Source organism: Hyla sarda, chromosome 3 (assembly GCF_029499605.1).
Source record: "Hyla sarda isolate aHylSar1 chromosome 3, aHylSar1.hap1, whole genome shotgun sequence".
In the NCBI taxonomy this organism is placed as follows: domain Eukaryota; kingdom Metazoa; phylum Chordata; class Amphibia; order Anura; family Hylidae; genus Hyla; species Hyla sarda.
The window spans coordinates 183,235,579-183,262,282 of NC_079191.1; the positions used below are offsets into that span (position 1 = coordinate 183,235,579).

General features: G+C 43.5%; 1 protein-coding gene across 1 annotated transcript in view; it reads left to right on the forward strand.

The window, feature by feature from the left end:
• The window catches only part of KBTBD11 (kelch repeat and BTB domain containing 11), a 48,210-nt gene extending 22,948 nt beyond the window's left edge, over positions 1 to 25,262 (forward strand). Inside the window, exon 2 of the mRNA XM_056565700.1 lies at positions 20,703 to 25,262. Within this exon, the coding sequence (XP_056421675.1) occupies positions 21,395 to 23,356 (1,962 nt within the window). The 5' untranslated portion in view covers positions 20,703 to 21,394 and the 3' untranslated portion in view covers positions 23,357 to 25,262. The remainder of the gene's footprint in view (positions 1 to 20,702) is intronic.
• The last annotated feature ends 1,442 nt before the right edge of the window (positions 25,263 to 26,704 follow it).

A 26,704-nucleotide genomic window follows, 5' to 3' on the forward strand; every position in this document is an offset into this window, starting at 1 on the left:
GTCACCTACCCTGTAGTAAACAAGCAGTGCGTGCCCGTATACTGCATTGTACCCCTACTGGTATTTAATGCATTAACTGGGGCCTGAGGTTATTAACAAATCTCTTTACCGACTATAATCTAAAGCAGAGAAAACTGTTTTGTCCTCTTTTACCTTTGTTCCTACGCCACAATTTAGGAACATGATTTTTTTTTTTATTCCAAAATCAAGAATGGATTCTAAACAGAGCAAATCAATGAAAATAGAGATATGTCTCTTATTTCTTTCATTTAATTCCAAATTTGTCTAAATAGCTACAAATCAAAAATATCACATTAACAAAGAAAAATACAATGACACATTGAGGAAACTGTAAATCCTCCATTAAATGTCACCTATTAAACCCGGCAGGAAATGCAGCACAACTTTAGGACCACTAAAATAGCCAATTCACTGGGTCCACGTGACATTCTATTCACCCCTGAGGCCTGCAGATATTAGAAAGCATGACAGGCAGACCTATATTTCTAATATTTAAGGATTCACTTGCTATGGGACTGACAAAAATATAAGTAATGTACCATAAAGGTCGGTTCTGAGTACAATTCAACGGTGGGTCTGTTGAAGCGCATGGATACGTGAAACAATTGTAACCTGTGTCAAGCTAAACGCACTTGTTACGCCGAGCGCTCCGGGTCCCCGCTCCTCCCCGGAGCGCTCGCTACACTCTCTCCGCTGCAGCGCTCCGGTCAGATCCACTGACCCGGGGCGCTGCGATTCTGCTGCCAGCCGGGATGCGATTCACGATGCGGGTAGCGCCCGCTCGCGATGCGCACCCCGGCTCCCGTACCTGACTCGCTCTCCCTCGGTCCTGTCCCGGCGCGCGCGGCCCCGCTCCCTAGGGCGCGCGCGCGCCGGGTCTTTGCGATTTAAAGGGCCACTGCGCCGCTGATTGGCGCAGTGATTCCAATTAGTGTCTTCACCTGTGCACTTCCCTATATCACCTCACTTCCCCTGCACTTCCCTGCCGGATCTTGTTGCCATTGTGCCAGTGAAAGCGTTCCTTGTGTGTTCCTAGCCTGTGTTCCAGACCTCCTGCCGTTGCCCCTGACTACGATCCTTGCTGCCTGCCCCGACCTTCTGCTACGTCCGACCTTGCTTCTGTCTACTCCCTTGTACCGCGCCTATCTTCAGCAGCCAGAGAGGTTGAGCCGTTGCTAGTGGATACGACCTGGTCACTACCGCCGCAGCAAGACCATCCCGCTTTGCGGCGGGCTCTGGTGAAAACCAGTAGTGACTTAGAACCGATCCACTAGCACGGTCCACGCCAATCCCTCTCTGGCACAGAGGATCCACTACCTGCCAGCCGGCATCGTGACAGTAGATCCGGCCATGGATCCCGCTGAAGTTCCTCTGCCAGTTGTCGCTGACCTCACCACGGTGGTCGCCCAGCAGTCACAACAGATAGCGCAACAAGGCCAACAGCTGTCTCAACTGACCGTTATGCTACAACAGTTACTACCACAGCTTCAGCAGTCATCTCCTCCGCCAGCTCCTGCACCTCCTCCGCAGCGAGTGGCCGCTCCTGGGCTACGCCTATCCTTGCCGGATAAATTTGATGGGGACTCTAAGTTTTGCCGTGGCTTTCTTTCCCAATGTTCCCTGCATCTGGAGATGATGTCGGACCTGTTTCCCACTGAAAGGTCTAAGGTGGCTTTCGTAGTCAGCCTTCTGTCCGGAAAAGCCCTGTCATGGGCCACACCGCTCTGGGACCGCAATGATCCTGTCACTGCCTCTGTACACTCCTTCTTCTCGGAAGTCCGAAGTGTCTTTGAGGAACCTGCCCGAGCCTCTTCTGCTGAGACTGCCCTGTTGAACCTGGTCCAGGGTAATTCTTCCGTTGGCGAGTATGCCGTACAATTCCGTACTCTTGCTTCAGAATTGTCCTGGAATAATGAGGCCCTCTGCGCGACCTTTAAAAAAGGCCTATCCAGCAACATTAAAGATGTTCTGGCCGCACGAGAAATTCCTGCTAATCTACATGAACTTATTCACCTAGCCACTCGCATTGACATGCGTTTTTCCGAAAGGCGTCAGGAGCTCCGCCAAGATATGGACTCTGTTCGCACGAGGCGTTTCTTCTCCTCGGCTCCTCTCTCCTCTGGTCCCCTGCAATCTGTTCCTGTGCCTCCCGCCGTGGAGGCTATGCAGGTCGACCGGTCTCGCCTGACACCTCAAGAGAGGACACGACGCCGCATGGAGAACCTCTGCCTGTACTGTGCTAGTACCGAACACTTCCTGAGGGATTGTCCTATCCGTCCTCCCCGCCTGGAAAGACGTCCGCTGACTCCGCACAAAGGAGAGACAGTCCTTGATGTCTACTCTGCTTCTCCACGTCTTACTGTGCCTGTGCGGATGTCTGCCTCTGCCTTCTCCTTCTCTACCGTGGCCTTCTTGGACTCTGGATCTGCAGGAAATTTTATTTTGGCCTCTCTCGTCAACAGGTTCAACATCCCAGTGACCAGTCTCGCCAGACCCCTTTACATCAATTGTGTAAACAATGAAAGATTGGACTGTACCATACGCTTCCGCACGGAGCCCCTTCTAATGAGCATCGGATCTCATCACGAGAGGATTGAACTTTTGGTCCTCCCCAATTGCACCTCGGAAATTCTCCTTGGACTTCCCTGGCTTCAACTTCATTCCCCAACCCTGGATTGGTCCACTGGGGAGATCAAGAGTTGGGGGCCCTCTTGTTCCAAGGACTGTCTAAGACCGGTTCCCAGTAACCCTTGCCGTGACTCTGTGGTTCCCTCAGTAACCGGTCTCCCTAAGGCCTATATGGACTTCGCGGATGTTTTCTGCAAAAAACAAGCTGAGACTCTACCTCCTCACAGGCCTTATGATTGCCCTATCGACCTCCTCCCGGGTACTACTCCACCCCGGGGCAGAATTTATCCTCTCTCTGCCCCAGAGACTCTTGCCATGTCTGAGTATGTCCAGGAAAATTTAAAAAAGGGCTTTATCCGTAAATCCTCCTCTCCTGCCGGAGCTGGATTTTTCTTTGTGTCCAAAAAAGATGGCTCCCTACGTCCTTGCATTGACTACCGCGGTCTTAATAAAATCACGGTTAAGAACCGCTACCCCCTACCCCTCATCTCTGAACTCTTTGATCGCCTCCAAGGTGCCCACATCTTTACTAAATTGGACTTAAGAGGCGCCTATAACCTCATCCGCATCAGAGAGGGGGATGAGTGGAAAACGGCGTTTAACACCAGAGATGGACACTTTGAGTATCTGGTCATGCCCTTTGGCCTGTGCAACGCCCCTGCTGTCTTCCAAGACTTTATCAATGAAATTTTTCGTGATCTGTTATACTCCTGTGTTGTTGTATATCTGGACGATATCCTAATTTTTTCTGCCAATCTAGAAGAACACCGCCAGCATGTCCGTATGGTTCTTCAGAGACTTCGTGACAATCAACTCTATGCCAAAATTGAGAAATGTCTGTTTGAATGCCAATCTCTTCCTTTTCTAGGATATTTGGTCTCTGGCCAGGGACTACAAATGGATCCAGACAAACTCTCTGCCGTCTTAGATTGGCCACGCCCCTCCGGACTCCGTGCTATCCAACGCTTTTTGGGGTTCGCCAATTATTACAGGCAATTTATTCCACATTTTTCTACCGTTGTGGCTCCTATCGTGGCTTTAACCAAAAAAAATGCCGATCCCAAGTCGTGGCCTCCTCAAGCGGAAGACGCCTTTAAACGACTCAAGTCTGCCTTTTCTTCGGCTCCCGTGCTCTCCAGACCTGACCCTTCCAAACCCTTCCTATTGGAGGTTGATGCCTCCTCAGTGGGAGCTGGAGCTGTTCTTTTACAAAAAAAATTCTTCCGGGCATGCTGTCACTTGTGGTTTTTTTTCTAGGACCTTCTCTCCGGCGGAGAGGAACTACTCCATCGGGGATCGAGAGCTTCTAGCCATTAAATTAGCACTTGAGGAATGGAGGCATCTGCTGGAGGGATAAAGATTTCCAGTTATTATTTACACCGACCACAAGAACCTCTCCTACCTCCAGTCTGCCCAACGGCTGAATCCTCGCCAGGCCCGGTGGTCTCTGTTCTTTGCCCGATTTAATTTTGAGATTCACTTTCGTCCTGCCGATAAGAACATTAGGGCCGATGCTCTCTCTCGTTCCTCGGATGCCTCAGAAGTTGAACTCTCTCCGCAACACATCATTCCACCTGACTGCCTGATCTCCACTTCTCCAGCCTCCATCAGGCAAACTCCTCCAGGAAAGACCTTTGTTTCTCCACGCCAACGCCTCGGAATCCTCAAATGGGGTCACTCCTCCCATCTCGCTGGTCATGGGGGCATCAAGAAATCTGTGCAACTCATCTCCCGCTTCTATTGGTGGCCGACTCTGGAGACGGATGTTGTGGACTTTGTGCGAGCCTGCACTATCTGTGCCCGGGATAAGACTCCTCGCCAGAAGCCCGCTGGTTTTCTTCATCCCCTGCCTGTCCCCGAACAGCCTTGGTCTCTGATTGGTATGGATTTTATTACTGATTTACCCCCTTCCCGTGGCAACACTGTTATTTGGGTGGTCGTTGATCGATTCTCCAAAATGGCACATTTCATCCCTCTTCCTGGTCTTCCTTCAGCGCCTCAGTTGGCTAAACAATTTTTTGTACACATTTTTCGTCTTCACGGGTTGCCTACGCAGATCGTCTCGGATAGAGGCGTCCAATTTGTGTCTAAATTCTGGAGGGCTCTCTGTAAACAACTCAAGATTAAATTAAATTTTTCTTCTGCATATCATCCCCAGTCCAATGGACAAGTAGAAAGAATTAACCAAGTCTTGGGTGATTATTTGCGACATTTTGTTTCCTCCCGCCAGGATGACTGGGCAGATCTCCTTCCATGGGCCGAATTCTCGTATAACTTCAGAGTCTCTGAATCTTCCTCCAAATCCCCATTTTTCGTGGTGTACGGCCGTCACCCTCTTCCCCCCCTCCCTACCCCCTTGCCCTCTGGTCTGCCCGCTGTGGATGAAATTTCTCGTGACCTTTCCATTATATGGAGAGAGACCCAAAATTCTCTCTTACAGGCTTCTTCACGCATGAAGAGGTTCGCGGATAAGAAAAGAAGAGCTCCTCCCGTTTTTTTTAGTTGGGACCACGCTATCTTGGTCCTTTCAAAATTTTGTGTCAAATTAATCCTGTCTCTTACAAACTTCTTCTTCCTCCTTCTCTTCGTATCCCTAATGCCTTTCACGTCTCTCTTCTTAAACCACTCATCCTCAACCGTTTTTCTCCCAAATCTGTTCCTCCCACTCCTGTTTCCGGCTCCTCGGACATCTTCTCTGTCAAAGAGATCTTAGCCTCTAAAAAGGTCAGAGGGAAAACTTTTTTTTTTAGTGGACTGGGAGGGTTGTGGTCCTGAAGAGAGATCCTGGGAACCTGAGGACAACATCCTAGATAAAAGTCTGCTCCTCAGGTTCTCAGGCCCTAAAAAGAGGGGGAGACCCAAGGGGGGGGGGGTACTGTTACGCCGAGCGCTCCGGGTCCCCGCTCCTCCCCGGAGCGCTCGCTACACTCTCTCCGCTGCAGCGCTCCGGTCAGATCCACTGACCCGGGGCGCTGCGATTCTGCTGCCAGCCGGGATGCGATTCACGATGCGGGTAGCGCCCGCTCGCGATGCGCACCCCGGCTCCCGTACCTGACTCGCTCTCCCTCGGTCCTGTCCCGGCGCGCGCGGCCCCGCTCCCTAGGGCGCGCGCGCGCCGGGTCTTTGCGATTTAAAGGGCCACTGCGCCGCTGATTGGCGCAGTGATTCCAATTAGTGTCTTCACCTGTGCACTTCCCTATATCACCTCACTTCCCCTGCACTTCCCTGCCGGATCTTGTTGCCATTGTGCCAGTGAAAGCGTTCCTTGTGTGTTCCTAGCCTGTGTTCCAGACCTCCTGCCGTTGCCCCTGACTACGATCCTTGCTGCCTGCCCCGACCTTCTGCTACGTCCGACCTTGCTTCTGTCTACTCCCTTGTACCGCGCCTATCTTCAGCAGCCAGAGAGGTTGAGCCGTTGCTAGTGGATACGACCTGGTCACTACCGCCGCAGCAAGACCATCCCGCTTTGCGGCGGGCTCTGGTGAAAACCAGTAGTGACTTAGAACCGATCCACTAGCACGGTCCACGCCAATCCCTCTCTGGCACAGAGGATCCACTACCTGCCAGCCGGCATCGTGACAGCACTGGCGTCTACGTCAGGAATGGCAAGACACTGAATAGTTACCTGTACCTTATGTTGAAAAATAGAGAAACAAATAATGCCTGGTGAGTGCCACTGATATTTTTCTTCTTGGAACGCTATTCTTTTTAAAGCAATAGAAATAGATAGTGGGTCAGCACTTCCGCTACTCCAACATATATAGTGGGAACAGTTGTGTTTCATAGGAGAGCCAACATTCAAGATGCCTTGTGGTGCTCAGACAATATCAGATAATAAAAACAACATCTTGAAAGAAATATAGCATGTCGGCACTCACCGCATCTTCTTTAAAATCTTCTTTTTTTTGATTAATACATAAAAAACTTGCTGGACGGGGGGAGGATACAAATAAAGGGGGTACAGCTGATGGTAACAGCACAGTTTTACACTTCGTAGTGCTTCCTCTGGCCTGCCTAGGAAAGCTGTGTGTGACAGTCGGGCCCTGTAGTCACACACTGACTGTCACACACAGCTTTTCCAGGCTGGTGAATGCACAGGAATGTGTAAGTACAAAGCAGTTCATGTGCCACTCAGGGGCCTGGGAAAGCTGTGTGTGACAGTCAGGCCTTGTAAGGACTCATAGCCCTATAATTATTACAGGGTCTGACTGTCACACACAGCTTTCTCAGGCACCTGAATGGCACATAATGGTTGGCATTTATCATTGCAGTGTAAGTGAAGCATTTTTCTACACCTTTTTTGTGTGCTGGTAATGTGTAGGAGCGCCAAATTTATTAAATGGTCACAGAGCATTTGATAAATTTTGTGTAGGTCACATCTTCTGAAATTTCACTCTTCACATACACCAAAAAGCTAAGCTAAGTCTGGGCTGGTGTAGTATTAGAGACTTTTCAGTGGCATTGCCTCTTTTTTGCGCCTTTTCTAAAAAAAGGCTCAGTTCATAAAACCCTTCCATATCATGTGCATTGCCAAAATCCTGTGGATTGAAACTCAAAATCAGCGGAACTGTGTAAATCAAAAGGCGCAAAAAAGGCGCAAATAAACCCTGCGTGCGCATTTTTTGGCCTTTTCTAGACACAAAAAACTGTCTAAAAGCAATGATAAATGTCAGCCATTTAATGTGCTAAGTACTGACACAATTTTGCCATTCAGGAGCCTGGGAAAACTGTGGCCTGGTCTGGGGGTTCAAGCTTTGTGTCCAGGTTTGGGCTTTCCTGCGGGGAACGACTACAAGATTTAAACCTTTAAAAATGTTAAAGGGTTACATAAGGTTCAGGAGGGAAGAGTTAAAAAGAAATTGAACACAAAACAAAGGGGGCACAATCTAAGGTTAGTTGATCAGAAGCAATGTGAGTTAATATTATTCTGCTGAATGAGTGGTAGATATTTGGAAGAAACTTCCAGCAGATATAGTTCGATAAATCCACAGTAAGTGCATGTAAACCTGCCTGGGATAAACCTTTATCTATCCTAAAATAAAAGTGAAAAGAAAATCATATGGACTAGGTGGTCTTTTCTTATGACAATTTTCTATGTTCCTAATGGAGTGGCCACCAGACGTGCATGCTGCTGCTCTATTTACTCAGGGGACCCTTGTTCTCGTGATAGGTGGGGGTTGGGGATAGATGTTAAAGGGGTTATCCACCATAAGGTGATTTTAGTACGTACCTGGCAGACAGTAATGGACATGCTTAGGAAGGATCTGCGCATGTCTTGGGGCTAAATGGCTATGTTGTGAGATTACCATAACACTGTGGCTAGCTTTTTGTGGACTTGTATTTCCTGTTTGATTTTTCTTTTTTTGACTACAAATCCCACAATTTTATTTTCCTCCTTCCCACACATCAGCTACCCCACCCATTGAAACATAAATGAGCTGCAGACCAGTGATTTTCAATCAGGGTGCCTCCAGCTGTTGCATTAGTTGCAGATTGATCCCTCCACTTATTGAAGCAGACAGGCTCCCTGTCATCAGCTGACTAGTGAGTCAGGTCTCATCCGCATTGCAAGCTGGGAAAAATCTGAGACAACAGTCATTTTGTATGCTGTTAAAAATAAATAGTGAGGTGAAAATCACAGAAGAATTGTGAGAAAACCATCACACACAGGTACAGACACTATATTAAGAACTATACTAATTTTACAGCCCCTGTAGCATAGTCAAATAAAACAAATTACCAGAATACCCCTTTAAGTTTTATTCCTGGGATAAGCCCTATAAAGAGGTTATGCATATTTGATACATTTACTAACTTATTTTCTCCTAAAAAAAAAAAAAACATCACCACACCTGTCTTAAGGTTGTGGGTGGTATTACAACTTTGCAACTTATTGGTGATAAGTGTCTGATCGCGGGGGGTCCAAACGCTGGAGCCCCCCGCGATCTCCTGCACATGGCCTCAGCATTGCCGCTGCTCTCCCATGCAGGAGGCATGTCAGCCGCAGCATGACTGATCTCTATGGGAGAGGCGGGGATGCAGCACTCGTGCACTCAGAATATCAGGGGGACCTGACCTGATCATCTCAGTTATCTTGCGGGTAGTACTTAACCCTTGTGTCTCTAAGTAATGAAGGTTATATATGATAGAATGTAATAAAGTGCAAATGGTTTGCTGTACACAAGTACAGAATTGTATAAAGGTGTTCTAGTGATACCACATAGGTGTTGTCCCAGCTCCTCTGGGATAGACGAGAAAATCACCTTCACACTAACGCCTAACATAGCAAGGTATCAAGACTGACTTAAATAGTGTACACACATAAATTTAGTACACATAAATTTAAATAGTGTACACACATAAATACAGTACACATCAAGTACCAAAGTCATGTACGTTCCTACATTAGAGACTATAACCTTCCTATACTAGTCCACACCACTGTTAGTCGCTAAAATGTCATATAACTAATGTTGTTTCTTCTTGTCTTTGCGTGCCCAGGGTACTTTTGTGTCCAGAAGGTATTCCTGTAGCTAACCAAATGCACGTACAAAAGTAAGGTAACAGAATGTCAAACGTTATCTAGAGTAAAGTGTTCTAGGGGTAATTATGTAATGCCGATAGACCCTAACAGCCAAGGCATTGGGCAGAAAGCCTCAGGCAACCCAATCCACAACCAGTGTTTAACAGCAAAAATAAATAGTGGTGTAATATGTCTAACAGAAAAAAAAAATTATAAAAAGAGATATAGGGGGAGATTTATCAAAACCTGTACAGAGGAAAAGTTGCCCAGTATCCCATAGCAACCAATCAGATCGCTTCTTTCATTTTTAATAAAGCCTCTGCAAAATGAAAGAAGCAATCTGATTGGTTGCTATGGGCAACTAGGCAACTTTTCCTTTGCACAGGTTTTGATAAATCTCCCCCATAATGTCAAAGTATATGTATAAGCATTGCCGTCAACATGCATAACAAGTCTAATATTTTAATACTCAAATATCAGTCATAGTCAGATATATCCTAGTACTAATCAAATGTCATGGTACTAATAAAGTATGATGTCATAGTCATAATAAAATGTCAGATATAAAAAAAGTATAATATAAAATGTTTCTAGTCAGTTAGAAATGTATTGTCAGCTATGTTTGTTTTATGCATAGTCAGTAATTGTGCATAATATATAGTTATACCTACTAAAAAGAAAAAAAAGAGCTTATGTCATAAGAATATCATAATTATAAGTCATAGGTATATTCATAAGGATTCATTCTTATCTCAAGCAAATCCTTATTTCAAGCAAGTCCTAGTGTTATCCTGTTCTATCCTGGACATTTTATACAGAGACTCTTATCAACAGTTCATCAATTTCTATATTCATTTCATCAGCCTGGAATTGGACGTTGTATGTAATGCTTCAGGACTGCATACGGCCCAGTGGCCATTTCGCTCCTCTCCCTAAGGGGACAGACGTCGAGGGTGACTTTTATTAAGTAAGGGGGTTTGTGGTATCCAGGTACAGAACATAGTTCTGTGCAGTCCTTAAGTCCCCTCAGGAAGAATCCCTAAGGTCCACAGTGCTCTCCTGCAGGGTTACACCTAGGTTATATGGTGTTTATTGCATTGTTTATTCACTATGTACATTTATTGAATGTGTTCTACTGAGAATGTCAGTATGTATAAAGTTGTACAGATTGTATAAAATGTTGGTCATGTGTCTTGTACTGTAATCACTTGATAAACCCAGAGTTCCAAGGGCACAGGTACCCCAGGCAACCAGCTACCAATGGGCTTTAGTCCAGCCCCCTAGTATATAAGGGGCTGTAGTCTGTATATTCTCTCTCTTGTTCCTGCACTCTCTTGAGACCTGGATCCAAAAGCAAGCCAAGTCCTGTACCATTCTAGTTCAGCTTATCTAGGCCAAAGCCTAAGAACCTGCAGCCACAACTAAACTGTAAGTGAAATCTACCTCTACAATTCAAATCCACTACTGTCCTGCTAAAACTACAACAGTGGTACAGTGGCCTGCATCATTACTACAATAACTACAAGTCCAAGCAAGCCTGAGAAGTTCCTTGTATCCCGGTCACCTCTGTGGAAGTTGGCTAGTTGTAAAGACTGTTATCTGCCTTTTCCAAGTAAAAGTTCAAGTTGCTTCAAATCCTTGCTGTGGACTCTCATTTACTGCATGCCGTTTCTGGGCTGGTTGTCGGCGGTGCCCTATACCAAAACAACCACATCCTGGTGTCACGAACACTAGGGGTTAACAGCATCTTGCCCCAGGGGTTAATACCATCCGACCCCACCACTCACTGCAACACCCCATGGTCACCACATATTCAATAGCCGCCGATATTTTTTAAAAGAAAAGCCGGAAAAAAAGACAATGCAAGCACTATTTTTTCTCCGCCTTTTCTCGATCCTAAAATAACAGGACTTCACACTGCCAGAGACAGCCGGCAGTGTGAACGTAGCCTAACAAATAATTGGGTATTAACCTCAAGCATACATAAATAAAAGCATGATATACATAGATATCATACTCCACATAACAGTACAAAATGTGGAGCAGCAGTGACATACTGTCAGGATCCGGGTTGGCGGAGGGTGAGGATACTGGGAGTGGATCCTCTGTACCAGAGAGGTGATGGCGTGGGCCGTACCAGGGGAACGGAGTCTAAGGGGTTACTGGTATTCACCAGAGCCCGCCGCAAAGCGGGATGGACTTGCTGCGGCAGGTAACCCCCAGGTCGTTCCACCCGGTAGCGACTCAACCTCTCTGGCGGCTGAGATGGCGTGGTACAAAAGGACAGGGCAAGGCAAGGTCAGACGTAGCAGAAAGGTCAGGGCAGGTGGCAAGGTTCGTAGTCAGGGGCAACAGCAGAGATTCTGGAAACACAGTCAAGGACACACTGGAACGCTTTCACTAGGCACTAGGCAACAAGATGCGGCAGGGACAGGAAGGGGAAGTGATGTTTTATAGGGAAAACAGTGATTGGACTAGATTGGGACAGACACCAATTAGTGGTGCACTGGCCCTTTAAATTTCATAGAGCCGGCGCGCGCGCCCTAGAGGGCGGGGCCGCGCGCACCGGGCTGGGACAGAGGAAGGACGGAACAGGTGAGAAGAGACATGGGATGCGATCCGTGAGCGGGCACATCCCGCGGATCGCATCTCCTCCGGTGACAGGGTAGCAGCACTCTCGGTCAGCAGCGTCGACCGAGCGCTGCAAGCAGAGTAACGCCGTGAGCGCTCCGGGGAAGCAGCGGGACCCGGAGCGCTCGGCGTTACACATACGTTTCGGTACGATCCTTCGTCCTGGGGGGTGGCATCCTCTCAGCTCAGATCTTATTTATATTAAGCACATCCAATCAGAAACCAAATTTTTAAAATACCAATGCTGCACACCTGTTTTTAGCGATGTACACCTTCTTCTCTCCATCATGGTGCATAACGTACGAGCCTCCGGACATCGCGCAACTTCCGCCTGCCCATGTCACATGATAAATCACATGACTGGCAGTCTAGGACGCGAGTTCGGAAGAGCACGGTGCCGGGGATTGACGCATGCACACTAGGGGAAAACAGGCACTTAGTTTTCACAGCAATATGTGATGGTTTAAAACAAATGCCATGACCCAATCAATACTGTAAGTTGTATGTGTGACCTGGTGCATGAATAATTGAGTAGTATGAGTGATATAATGAGAATAAATGCAGTGTATGGAAGGTGGAAAATAATTAATAAATTATTGTATGAAGTACTATATTAAAGTGCAATGTACAAGTGTGTAATGAGCATATAAATAAACTATACAAGAATTATGTATCAAAAGTGCATTGTGATAAAAATGAGAAAAATTTTAATGAATATTAAAAATTTGTAAAATATGAAAAGTTCAATGGTGTGTACATAGAATATTTTATGTAAAAGGTAGAAAAAATTCATTAAAAGATGCAACGCAAAAATGCTAATGCTTTGTAACAAAATTGTGCAAATAGGCAAAGTGCACAAAATTCAATCAGAAGCCAGTGGGAATTGTGGCTGAAAGATTATGTAGGAGGGAGGGGAGGAAAGGGGGGGGGGGGGGGAGGGGAAAAAGGAGGGAGGGGGAAAAAGGGGAAGAAAAAAAAATCCCATGACTACCAGTCATGTGATTTATCATGTGACGTGAGCAGGTGACACGCTGCCTGGAAGTTGCGCCATGTCCGGAGGCTCGTACGCTGTGCGCCATGAAGGCAGTGTACATCGCGACAAACAGGTGCGCATTGGTATTATAAAATTTAGGTTTCTGATTGAATGTGCTTAATATAAATAAGATCTGAGCTGACGTTATTTTCTTGTTATGTATATCATGCTTGTATATATGTTTGCTTGAGGTGGAGAAGACACCTAACTGGGTAGGGTGATTACCACAGAGGAGGATAATATAATATTACAGAGGGAATCTGGAGACTTGGGCACAGACATGGCAAATTAAGTTTAATGTGGAGAAATGTAAGGTTATGCTCTTGTGCCGTAAAAACTAAATGTACAATTATGTGCTAAATAATAAGACACTAGGTCAAACTTCTACCGAAAAAGACTTGGAGGTACTGGTAATCAGTGCCAGGCAGCAGCTGCTAAGGCTAATAAAGTCATGGGATGTATCAAGAGAGGCATAAAGGCTCATGACAAGGACATAGTTTTCCTGCTGTATAAATCATTAGTCAGATCAACTGTATATGGTATATAAGGACATGGCTGAATTGGAGAGGGTGCAAAAGGAGGGCAACAAGGGAAATCAATGGTATGGGAGGTTTATAGTACCAAGACAGGTTATCGAGCTTGGGGTTATTTAGGTTAGAGAAAAGACGTCTTAGGGGCGATTTGATCACAATGTACAAATCTTTCTAGTGATCTTTTTATATCTAGGCCAGTAACCATGACAAGGAGGTATTCTCTACATTTAGAGGAAAGAAGGTGTCACCATCATCACAGACAGAGATTCTTTACTGTAAGAGCAGTGAGACTATGGAACTCTCTGCCCCAGGATGTTGTGATGTCTGATTCAATAAACAAGTTCAAGTGGGGCCTGGATGTTTTTCTAGAGAGTAATAACATTACAGGTTATGGATACTAGATTTATGTGGTTAGAATGTTGATCCAGGGATTTTTGCTGATCGCCATATTGGGATCTGGAAGGAATTTTTCCTCTGTCATGGGGCAATTGGCATCAGCCTCATGGGGTTTTTTCTCTGGATCAACACAGTAGGGTTTAGGTTGAACTCAATGGACTCTTGTCTTTTTTTTGACCTTACAAACTATGTTACAAACTATGTTGAGGTTAATACCCAATTATTTGTTATACAAGCATTTGTTCATCCATGATTTGTATGCAGATTGTATTGCTCACATGTGGTAGCAGGTAGTGTCGCCCTTTTGTCTAGTCCCCCCCTGTGGGAGTTTTTCCCTGTGTTCCGTTCATCTCCTACCTTGTTTTTAAATGATCACAATAAAATGACTCCATAGTGGGTGGTTTTTCTATGTTAATGACCTTGTAGAGGGATTATTCTCTTATACCTAGGCCAGTAACCATGACAAGGGGACATTTACGTCTAGAGGAAAGAAGGTTTCACCATCATCACAGATGGGGATTCTTTATGATAAGAGTAGTCAGACTATGCAACTCTCTGCCACACAACATTGTGATGGTTAATTAATTGCACAAGTTCAACAGGGGCCTGGATGCTTTTCTTGAAAAACATATTACAAATTATAGATACTAGGTTTGTGCAGATGGACCGTTCCATCTCCAGATCCACAGGAAGGAATTTTTCCTTTAATTTGCCTCAGGCTGAACATAGTGGTCCTCATTTACTATTGCAAACCCAACATGTTTTGTTGCGTTGTGTGCCAGAAATTCTGTCTGCGCCAAAATTTGTACCAGAATTGAAAAAAACCCTGACTATTTCCCCATTGTACTGAGAAAACACGGAAAATGGGTGTGACTGTCATGAAAAGGGGCGTGTTCACTGAAAAGGGTCGTGTTAATGACATTTTCACAAAAACCCAACATATTTACTAAGGTTTCCACAGATAATGTGGTGGATTTGAGCTGAGGAAATCTTTACAGATCAGAGCATGTGTAAAAAAAAGCAAAGTGTAGGGAAAAGTGCAAAATGTAAGGAAACCTTAGTAAATAATGTGGAAAAAAATTATAGGGAATTAAAACCCTACAAACCCTAAGACTATATAGATAGTCATGTAGGTAGTCATATAGGCAGTCATATAGGTAGTCATGTAGGCATTTATGTAGGCAGTCATATTGGCAATCATATAGGCAATTATATAGGCAATTATATAGGCAGTCATATTGGCAGTCATATAGGCAGTCATATATGCTATTATGTAGGCAGTCATATAGGCAGTCATATTGGCAGTCATATACACAGTCATATAGGCTGTTATGTAGGCAGTCATACTGGCAGTCATATAGGCTGTCACATTGGCAGTCATATTAGCAGAGACATATAGGCAGTCATATATGCTGTTATGTAGGCAGTCATATAGGCAGTCATATTGGTAGTCATATACACAGTCATATATGCAGTCATATAGGCTGTTATGTAGGCAGTCATACTGGCAGTCATATAGGCAGTCACATTGGCAGTCCTATAGGCAGTCATATAGGCAGTCACATAGACAGTCATATTAGCAGAGACATATAGGCAGTCATATTGGCAGTCATATACACAGTCATATAGGCAGTCATATTGGCAGTCCTATAGGCAGTCATTTAGGCAGTCATATTGGCAGACATATAGGCAGTCATATTGGCAGTCATATTGGCAGTCCTATAGGCAGTCATATTTTTAAGTATGATTATCACTTTCTTACCCTCATAAGGCATCAAGCTCAGTTTCTGTCAGCATGCATTATGATATAAGAGCTCAGTGTCGGCAATAATATCTCATAGACCTCTCCATTATTTTATCATGTAAAGGTCAGGTGAACAATGAGTTATTGAAGAAGGAAACATAGGCAAGACTGATAGAGGGCCAAATTGTATTGCCTACATGTCTGGGCCAGAGCATTTCTATAATGGCAAGTTCTGTGAGCGTATATCATTCCCATGTACATGTTTTCCTATGGATGCTGCAGATTTAATCAGCATAAATAAAGAGATATAATCTGCCGCATACCATATGTCCATACTGGCCAATATCCGCTACCTCAAATGTCTACAACTGGCACATGAACATTAGCACATGAACATTAGAAGTGGTATTGTTAATAGTATTGACTAATCACCCTATTACACAGCCTGACTCTGCGCTATAAACAAGTGTCAATCTTGTATACAAAGCCTTTATACGGCTTGAGCATCATGTGGAGAGGGTTGTACAACTGCTGGATTGTTTTTGTAGTCCTTTGCTGCCATCAGTTTTTGGCTGCTCATCCTCTATTACAAGGGGAGATGTGCGGCCAATGATTTTTTGACCAATCAAAACAACGCAACCAGCTGACAAGTGAATATTTGCTTGTTCGACTGCTAATCACTGGCAATATCCCAATGTAATACGGCTCTTAGATCCCAATCCAGTTAAACATAAGTGGGTTTTATCTATTTATTTAATGGAGAAATAAACTGTCTGTAATTCACCCTAAACTTCTACAGTATTTCACAGAAATATCTATTGTGAAAAGTACCATACCGTCATACAGTTTATGGCTTAACATTGAAGGGGTACTACGGTAGAAAACATCAACTGGTGCCAGAAAGTTAAAGAGATTTGTAAATTGCTTCTATTTAAACATTTTTAATTCTTTCAGTACTTATTAGCTGCTGTACGCCCCACAGGAAGTTACTACAGAGGACGTTATATTCTTTTTGAATTTCTTCTGTCAGGAACTGTCCAGAGCAGTAGCAAATCCCCATGGAAATCCTGGTCTGGACAGTTCCTGACATGGACAGAGGTGTCAGCAGAGAGCACTGTGGTCAGACAGAAAAGAGATTCAAAAAGAAAAGAACTTCCTCTGTAGTATACAGCAGCTGATAAGTACTGGATTTAGATTTTTTAATAGAAGAAATTAACAAATCTGTTTAACTTTCTGGCATCAGTTGATTTAAAAAAAAAAAAAATACCCCTTTAAAACCACCTACATTGTGTAAAACTACCAACATTGTGTAGTTCCAAGAGGAATAGAAACCAGCTCACCTTTTCTACCATAGTATCCTCCAATAGCGCACAGATCTCACTTCCACCAGGGTGGTTGTAGTGGAAAATTGATCTAGCGAAGAAAGTACAAAATTAGGTCCTTTGTTTTAGAAACATTAAAACATCAGGTACAGGCTAGGAAATTTGCTGGTACCCCAAAAAACCTGATGTGTTTCTGGTGCTAGGCTGCCAAAACAACCTGACCCTTCCAGGCATGGATCCACAAGACCTCTAAGGTGGCCTGTGGTATCTGGCACCAAGATGTTAGCAGCAGATTCTTTAGGTCCTGTAAGGCCTACATGGAGTTTTTCAGTACATCCCACACATGCGTGACAGGATTGATATCTGAGGCATTTGAAGGCCAAGACAACACCTTAAACTGTTTGTAAGGTATTAAACAACTACATGAACAATTTTTGTAATCTGACAGGAAACATCATCTTGCTCATAAGGCAACTCCCATACTATTGCCATGAATGGGTATACTTGATCTGTAGCAGTGTTTAGGTATATAAAGTAGGGTGCATGCACACCACGTTTTTGTTATACAGTTCCCGAATACGGTTTCAAGATAAAAACCGTATGGAACTGTATAGAAAACTGTATGCATTGACTTAACATTATAAACTGTATGTCAAATGCATCATCCAGTTTTGTCCAGTTTTTTACCTGTACCCAAAACTGTAGTCTACCACGTTTCTTGGTCCGGGTGAAAAACTGTATTAAACCGTATACGTTTTTTTTTTTTTTTTACATGGGAGTCAATGGAACTGTACAGAACTGTATGTGCGTACGGCTCCATATGGTTTTCACCATACGGTTTTTGACTTTGCACAATTTTTTTTCTTGGAATTTCAATCAAACAAGTGAAACTTTATTCAAAATGGAGTGAAAAGTTAAAAACGTATACGTTTTTTTCTTAAAAAACGGATGCAACCTGACATCCTTTTTCAAACCGTATACGGTTTTCAACTGTATATGGGTTAAAATTTGTACACACTTTTTGATACAGTTTAGTCAGGTTTTGAGGAATCCATTTTTCATCAAAAACCTGATACAGGAACTGTATTGCAAAAACGTGGTGTGCATGCACCCGTAGTATGTGTCCAAGTAACATTCACATAGATGTCAGGACACAGGGTTTCTCATCAGAATGTTGCCCAGTGAATTATTCTGTGTGGTGAGCTTGAGGGAGAGGATGGTGTCTGGGGTGTTTCAGAGTGGTAGAGTAGGGTATAGGATTAACCCTTAATTGTCGTGACGCCAGGATGCAATTTTCTCTAGGATAATGATCCTACCGCCAACGTCCCAGAAACGGTAGGGAGAAATAATTGAATGTCCACAGCAGAAGATGATGAAAAACCGGAATAAACTTTACTGTATATTTTATGCAACTGCAGGTAACATAACAGTCTTTTAGCAGAGGACCGTGGTACAGGCTCCTCACAGGTTTGCTCGGATTTCTGAGGTCAATGAGCTTAGGTTTGCTAGCCACTGTGCTACTGAATTTAGGGTAATTTTGAGTTGCAGTAGTCACACAGGATTTGGTAGTTTTGAGCTGGATAACTCACAGTTTAGTGGCTGCGGAAGATTTAGGTTTCAGGCCTAGCTGGAATTAATAATTGTGCTGAGATGTGCTTTCTCTGATAATCCGGAACTAAGAGAGATGTTACTGCTTTTGAGTTCATCAGGAAGAGATCAGGAACTAATAGAGCAATTTAGTGGCAGCAGCCCCTTATATATCAAGGGGGCAGGTACAAAGCTCATTGGTTCTGCAAACCTGTCAGTTCTGACCTAAGGAACTATGGGTATGTCACATGACCCAAAGGTCCTTGAACCTTAATATAACATAATGTATTTAAAGGCACGTGACCTCTAAGGTCCTATACAGAGGTTTACTATAATTAAATATGTGGTAGCCCTTGGGGGGTGTATGGTAGGGATGGTATGGTGTTGGTATAGGAGGGGTTAATATTAACCCAAACACTCGTGATGTCAGGGTGAGGGCTGGTATGCTGAATCTATGTTCCGGCCTATCGCCGCCCTTCCCAGAAGCGATAGGTGCAAATAAATGACTGAAGGTCCATGAGATTTAACTTGAATAACTTTACTGCAGTGCTTGCAATATCCAATGCGTAGCAACAGTCTCATATAACAATTCTTAGGTTGCTTAGCGACTGGCAGAAGTTGCGGACCTTGCATTAAACTTGTAGTCTCTGAATTTAGGGAGTGATGTACAGATCTGTCCGGATTTAGGGGAAATATTGGGTCCGGTGATACTGCAGAGTGCTTATGGGATGACACTCCACAATCTAAATCACTCAGCCGCCGCTGCAAGGCTCAGGCCCAACTCACTGCGACCACCGCGACACAGGTCCTCTCTCATCCAGAGCCAGGAGAAAGAGAGTGATAAGATGGCCGCCGCTCCCCCATATGGGCAGGGGGCGCGGCAACTCCAACTGGCCCGAACGTCCGCCATTCACCAGTACATGGTGTGATGGGATTACTGACGTAAGAGGGCCTCCAAAGGTCCTTAAGCTAAAACCATAGAGTTCACCTTGTCACATGACCCGCAGGTCCTGCAACACTAATAGAAAACAGGTAATTAACCATTTATATACAGAAATAATACTATATACATTATTCTATGGACAAATTAGGAATCTATATACTATTATAGAGGCGACTAGGGGCAGACTGACTAACAGAGATTACTAAGTCCTAGGGACTCTGGCTACGGGGACCCATAGATAATTAAGTACCGTATGAAATGCGGTACTGGGACACCACAAATATATACACCAATATACATTAATACACATTTATATGAGGTGACTAGGGGTTAGCCCTCCAGGAGAGCCCTACTAGCATGGTGAGACTCTGGCTGAGGGGACTTCAGATAAAGGGACAGGACCAAGTCCTGTACTGGGACACCTCAATTGTATCTGCCGACTTGCTTTCTTACTATAGTCTATCCCGGTGCCATCTCTTCCCTAGGAAACCATGCTCACCCTTCTGGCCATCCAAATGATGTAAAATATACTGTGATTCATATGTACCATGCTGTGATGCACTGTGTGTTCTGACACGTTTCTGTCATCGTTAGCATTGACAGTAGTTCTACTTTGGAATCAGAACAGACAGGCTAGTCTTCACTTCTCATGCACATTAGTATGGCTTTGGCAGTTACAATCCTGTTGCTTGTCCTTCCTTGGACCACTTTTGGTACTATCTACTGCAAACGAAGGAAATGCACTTATCTGACCATGACACTGTGACCCAGCTACTCCGATTGTTATGCTTGCTTATTTTTCACCTAGAAAAGTGATCACTTGCTGCCTAATATATTCTCATATGACATATTATCATGATATTATTAATATTATTCATCAGTGGTTTAATGTTGATCAGTGTATATTTCTGTATTTTTTACTCCCTACACATAAATGAATATGATGTGTTCTACCTTTGCTCTAGTGATCTAACAGATCAATAGGGCCAAGCTAATCTAGCTGGATATGAGAAATATCCTGACCATATAAATCTGTTTCTTCTGTTTACCCAAACACTTGATACAAGATTACATGTCGGGTAAAGATTGCTATGTACAGAAATCTCTCATATGTAATACATTTCCACTTTATTAACCTTTCACTTAGCTCTTTGTTTTTTTTTCTTTTACTAAAGCTCTTATATTTGGTTTCTGGGAGCGTGTGGGCTAGTATTGACCTTGTATTTGAATCATAAAGGCGAACTGTTCTTAACACTTTTAACTAATACATAAGATAATGTTATATTATTATGGTTTTCATTGTTTACATTTTAAGTCTTATTTTTTTCTGTTTTCTAACAGGTCATACTGAGTGACGCAAAAATCTAAAATCTAAAATGAAAACAAAAAACAGTTTAACGCACTTGACACACTGGCGGACATAGGATGCACGCTCTAATTGAAAGCTGCTTAACTTCTGAAAGGAATTATATCCGTACTGCAAGTGTCACCTTAAAGATAATGAAATGTGACTCTTCTGCAGCTGAATTATACATGTTCAGCATCCATTGACCTAGTAGTCAGCAGTCCTGAGTCTAGAAGATTACCGGACACTTCTACGGGAAAAAGCCCATTTATCAGTCATGTGGACTAAAGTTGAGCCATCTTCTAAATTCACAGAATGTGCTGAATGTGATTAGTTAACTGTGAAAAGCTATTGTTTTTGGAGGAGAATTCTACTTTAGTAACACTGAATATTAAGAAAAGACTTAACTCTACTAATTGGAACTGGATAGTAATAAAAATAAAGCAATTCTCTTTGAGCAAACATTACAGGCTGAGCATACCGAGAAGTTCAAAAGTTCAGTCCTATGTGGAACTGGTGCAGTCCTGACACACCTCTCAGCTCTCAGAATCAAGATCAGCAGTCTGTGAAAGGCGCAGTGTTGAAACAAACTGTATCTGGTGAAATGCCAGCAAAACAGCAGTGACACAACAAAATAAACAGAAAAAGCACCAAGGTTATGTGACTGCAGTCTCAAGGAACGACGAATATGGATTCCTCCTTCTCGGTCATTCAATACCCCAGTGATCTGAATGTAAACGATGGAAATACAGGCACCTCTGCAAAGAGGACATGTGAGTACACTGGGGCCTCTGGAAATGGGTTGGAGGCAAGTGAAAGCTCCGGAAAGCATATACATGACAGTGACATGAAAGGCAGTTTACCCCACACTAATGGTGGCTACAGTCCTCAGTCTGACTCTGTTGTGCAGCCGATGCTTAATCTGGAGATTTCGAGACAAGTAACGAATAATGATACTGAGGACATATCTGTTTCTGAACCAATGAGTGAAGGAAGCATAGCCTTGGGGGGAAGTCAGTGGGATATGAACAGTGTATCAGAATTTGAAGAGGATACTGAGGAAAGAAGTTTATCTGAATCTGTCTCAATCAGTGAATACCTACAAGCTCATGCAAAACAGCCCAATGCAGAATTTGGTATCGATGAAGCTAAATTGGATGGATCTGGAGGTAATCTGAAGAGGAAAATTTTACCTGGTAACACTGAACCCTTGGGTGAACCAGACCTGGTGATTGAAGTCACTGGGGGTCAAAGGATTAAAGCACATAAGTCTATTTTAGCCGAGAAGAGTGATTATTTTCGGGCCCGATCATCAAGAGACATTCTTAAAATTAAGGGGGTAAGTTACCAGACTTTACAGTTGCTGGTGGATTATATTTACAACTCAAAACTGGAAGTGAAGCAGGAAAATGTGGTAGAGGTAATAAGTGGGGCAAAGTTCCTACAGATCCCGTGTGCCGTCCAGTGTGCCATGGATAGCATGAGGTCCCAGATATCACTTAAGAACTGCTATCAGGTACTCTATATTGCGAAAAAGCAAAGACTGAATGAGCTTAAGGAAGCGGCTTACAAATTTATGAGTGATCATTTCCTGCAGGTTCTCAGAGATCCAAATGTTTATGGCAGACTGACGGGTGCAGAGAGAGACTTAATCTTACAACGTAGAATGGATGGAAAACAATTTTTGGTGGTGGCAGAAATTAATGATGCTTTTGAACGAATGAACAGTAGTAGTAGACCACAAAGTCGAGAGAGCAGTAGACCCCAGAGTCCTTCATCTATTGTGTCCTTTGAAGATGATGCAACTACTTATCAGGTACATTGCTTCACTGAATCTGCTAGGAGATGGCGGTCTTTGACAAAGATTCCAGAGGAGGCAAATACTAAAGGTTGTGGAGTATGTGTTCTACATAACTATTTGTTCATTGCTGGGGGCATTAAAGGAAGTGGCGAAAAAGCAAAACTGTCTGACCATGTATTCTGTTACAACCCTTTGACTGACACCTGGGATAAGGTTCGGCCACTCTCCCAGCCACGTTCACAATTAAAACTAATAGCTCTTGATGGTTATCTATATGCTATTGGTGGAGAATGCCTCTTCACAGTGGAAAAATATGATCCCCGTCTAGACCGTTGGAGCTCAGTAGCTTCATTACCTAAGGGGGCATTTGCAGTGGCCCATGAAGCCACAACATGTAATGGTGAGATATATGTATCTGGAGGGACTCTTTTTTACCGTCTACTCAAATATGATCCTAAACGTAATGAATGGCAAGAATGCCCTTACAACAATAGCCGTCGGCGCTCTGCAGGTATGGTATCCCACAAAGGCTGTATTTACCGATTTGATGTCAGTCGTGAGCATGGCCTTAGCGTTTTTACCTACAATTCAATGGCCAGGCACTGGAGTGAGGGAGTCAACCTAAGTCCTGGTCCAGGGCCACCACCTCCTAGTCTGCCATTTCGCTGCACAGTCATGGGAAGCAACATCTATTGTTTGAACAAGGCTGTAACACTCAGAGTGCCACTGCCACCAGAAGGAACTGGAGGAGAGATGAGTAGCTGTGAGCTTGAGCTCTTTATCTCGCCGGAAGAAGCGAAAGGGGTCCTATTTCCATTTGTTCTCTCTTTACCAGAGAATAAGTCATAACAGTCAGACCAAGGTTATACTGCATATGTGTTTAACATTTTTGGCACGTTTTTTAAATGTCCATTTCTTTTGATTACGAAATACATGAATGCAGGGTTCACAATATTTCCACAAATGCATGATACATATGTGGATATACATATTATATGCATTTATTTCTTGGAAATGCCGTTGTAAACTAAAACTATCCTACAGCCCTTTACCAAGGAGAGTATTGCATGCACAGTCAATGTTTATGTGTTTACAGTATAATGAACAAGGTGATGGGGAATCTGATATGATTTAGATAATCGAGGTTAAATGAGATAAATGAAACTGCATCTACGAAAAGCTGCTAAAATTTTCAGATGAGTCTTAACATAAAGTGTTATACATGTCAAGTTTTACAAAAATTATCCATATTCTCTTGTGATAATATCATTACTGACAATAAAGAGTGTAGGGAAGAAGCAATGGTGTAGCCAATAATAACCAGTTAAAAAATTGCCTCTATTTTTCATGACTATGATGGTTGCCCTAGACCAGGTATAGGCAACCTTTGGCACTGCAGATGTTTTGGACTACATCTCCCATGATGCTTTGTCAGCATTTTGGTGGAGATGTAGTCCAAAACATCTGCAGTGCCAAAGGTTGCCTATGCCTGCCCTAGACAATGTCACTGCTCTTATATACACTAAATATTAGTTGCATAATGTGATGACACTCTGTGTCTTAAAAACTACTGCAAATAGAGTGTACACCTATGGTATCCAGGCAATGATGCCCCTTTTATTATCTATATAACCCACACCTTCCATTCATCATCTATGTTATCTTTATTGATACCTTGGGTACCAGGGTTAAAGTGCGACCTCTGCCACTGCACCTCTTTTAACCAGGGCCAATTCTAATTTGAATTATATATAGGTTAAACTGGCTATACAGATTACTTAAGTGTTGACCAAAGTGTTACCCTCCTGTCTTAACCCCGATGACAGATGTTGGGAAGAGAGGGAGCAGGCATGTTGGATTTCATCTGCCTATACGTTTGATCTTCAGGAGCTAAGCCACCACCATAGCAGTTTTCTGCCCATTGGGAAGACATGCAGCCAAGCCAAGCCTGCACGTAGATATAGAGATGGGGAAGCACCACTGTTTCCTTTTTGCACTTTTTTTTAACTATTACTCACAGTACATGTTACTATCAGATCCTCTGAATAAAAAGCATGCTTCTTTTAAAATACCTATGATGCTGAATGGATCATTGTGGTGCATTGTCTTCTAATGTAATTTAATGCCTTTACAATCTTTTTACGTCATGCTTTTGGCCTATGTCAAATGTTTTCCTACCAACTGTACAGGTATCTATTGTGCACACCTTTTAGTATTCATATCGCAAGTTTATATCTTGATAATACATTTTAATATCATGTATTGAAAACAATAAGTGGTTACTATGTTTTTTTTCTAAAACACAGAAAATGTATACAATAAAGTATATATTTTTATACTGTAATTGACATCCATAGCAGATGGCTCCAGGGATAGATGGATATGTTAGTTTATGTTTCTATAGTATGGGGAAGACAATTTCTGTTGCCCATAGCAGCCAATCACAGCACAAGAATGTGAGATGAAAACCGTGCTGTGATTGGTTGTTATGGGCAACAGAAAGTCTTTCTTTTACATAACTTCATAAATCTCTGCTTATATGCTTTCTCCAGATGGTGGTGGTGGTGGTGGTGGTGAGGATTTATCAAGCTATCTTTTAGTAGAATTCTATTTGTTGTCCATAGCAACCAATCACGGCTCAGCTTTCATTTTACAAGTGCAACATTAGAAATGAAAGCTGAGCTGTGATTGGTTGCTATGGGCAACAAACAGAATCCGTAGCTTGTGACTATGTTCACACACACACACACACACACACACAATAAAATAGGCTATTATTTAGGGGGTACTCTGCCCCTAGCATCTTATCCCCTATCCAAAAGCTAGGGGATAAGATGTCAGATCTCCTAGGGTCCCGCTGCTGGGGACCCCCGCGATCTCCGCTGCGGCACCCCGCTATCATTACTGCACAGAGCACACTCGCTCTATGCGTAATGACTGGCGATACAGGGGCCGGAGCATCGTTACATCATGGCTCCGCCTCTCATGACGTCATGGTCCGCCCCCTCAATACAAATCTATGGGAGGGGGCGTGGCGGCCATCACGCCCCCTCCCATTGACTTGAATTAAGGGGGTGGGCTGTGACGTCACGAGGGGCGGAGCCGTGATGTCACCATGCTCCGGACCCTTTATCGCCAGTCATTACGCACAGAGCGAGTGTGCTCTGTGCAGTAATGATAGCGGGGTGCCGCAGCGGAGATCCCGGGGGTCCCCAGCAGTGGGACCCCGGAGATCTGACCTCCTATTCCCTATCCTTTGGATAGGGGATAAGATGCTAGGGGCAGAGTACCCCTTTAAGCTGTTATATGCCCATAAAACAGCTATTTTGCCCATAAAAAAATCTATTACAAATGAGTAACCTATTTTAGTTTTAAGGGAGAAGTATCATTATTGCATATCCTTTATTTGCAAAATAATGGCTGAAACAAGATTGGACATAAAATCTAAAAAAAAATTGACTATTTTTGTAACCAGTGTGTGTAAGAATTGCTTTTTTTTTTTTTTTTACAAAGATGGACGACTTTTTCTGGCTCCAAAAAAATGCTAAAAAAACTGTGAACAGGGTCTGATAAGTCTTCTCCACGATATATTTTTATGCCCCTCCTAAATATTTGGCCCGATCTACAAAGTGACAACCCTGCCGTCTGCCTACATGTGATGGTAGCTAGCCCCACCACAATTCGGTGTACCAACTCAGATTTGTATGTACATTTACATGCAGCTGGCAAACCTAGAAGGCATGGACAATGTTTGCAGCCATGAAATGTAATTTGCTCATAATATATGTATAATGAATTGTGCTTCAGAACATTACAACATCAGTCCCGTCATGATGTGACTAAATAGTCATTTCTGTCCCAGTAACTTCCGATGTCTCTGGTATTAACGTTCATGTTGTTTGGTCGGGGTTGGCTGGATTCCTGACATTAGAGATGCATACATACATCTTTTTACTTACTCAAAAAAAGTTTTTTCCAGTAACATAACAGTTTCCCTGGAGAATAGTATAACATATAACATTACGATGGGGGATTTTTGTCTTGTGTTAAGTAGTTTCAACTGCTTTGGAATAATTAAATCACAATGGAAAAGCCCCCCCCCCCCCCCCATGGAAAATAAAATAATGGAAAGTCAATCATTCCATTACAGAGCAAAGTTCTTTCTCATGCACCAAATGATATTGGAGAAACATAACA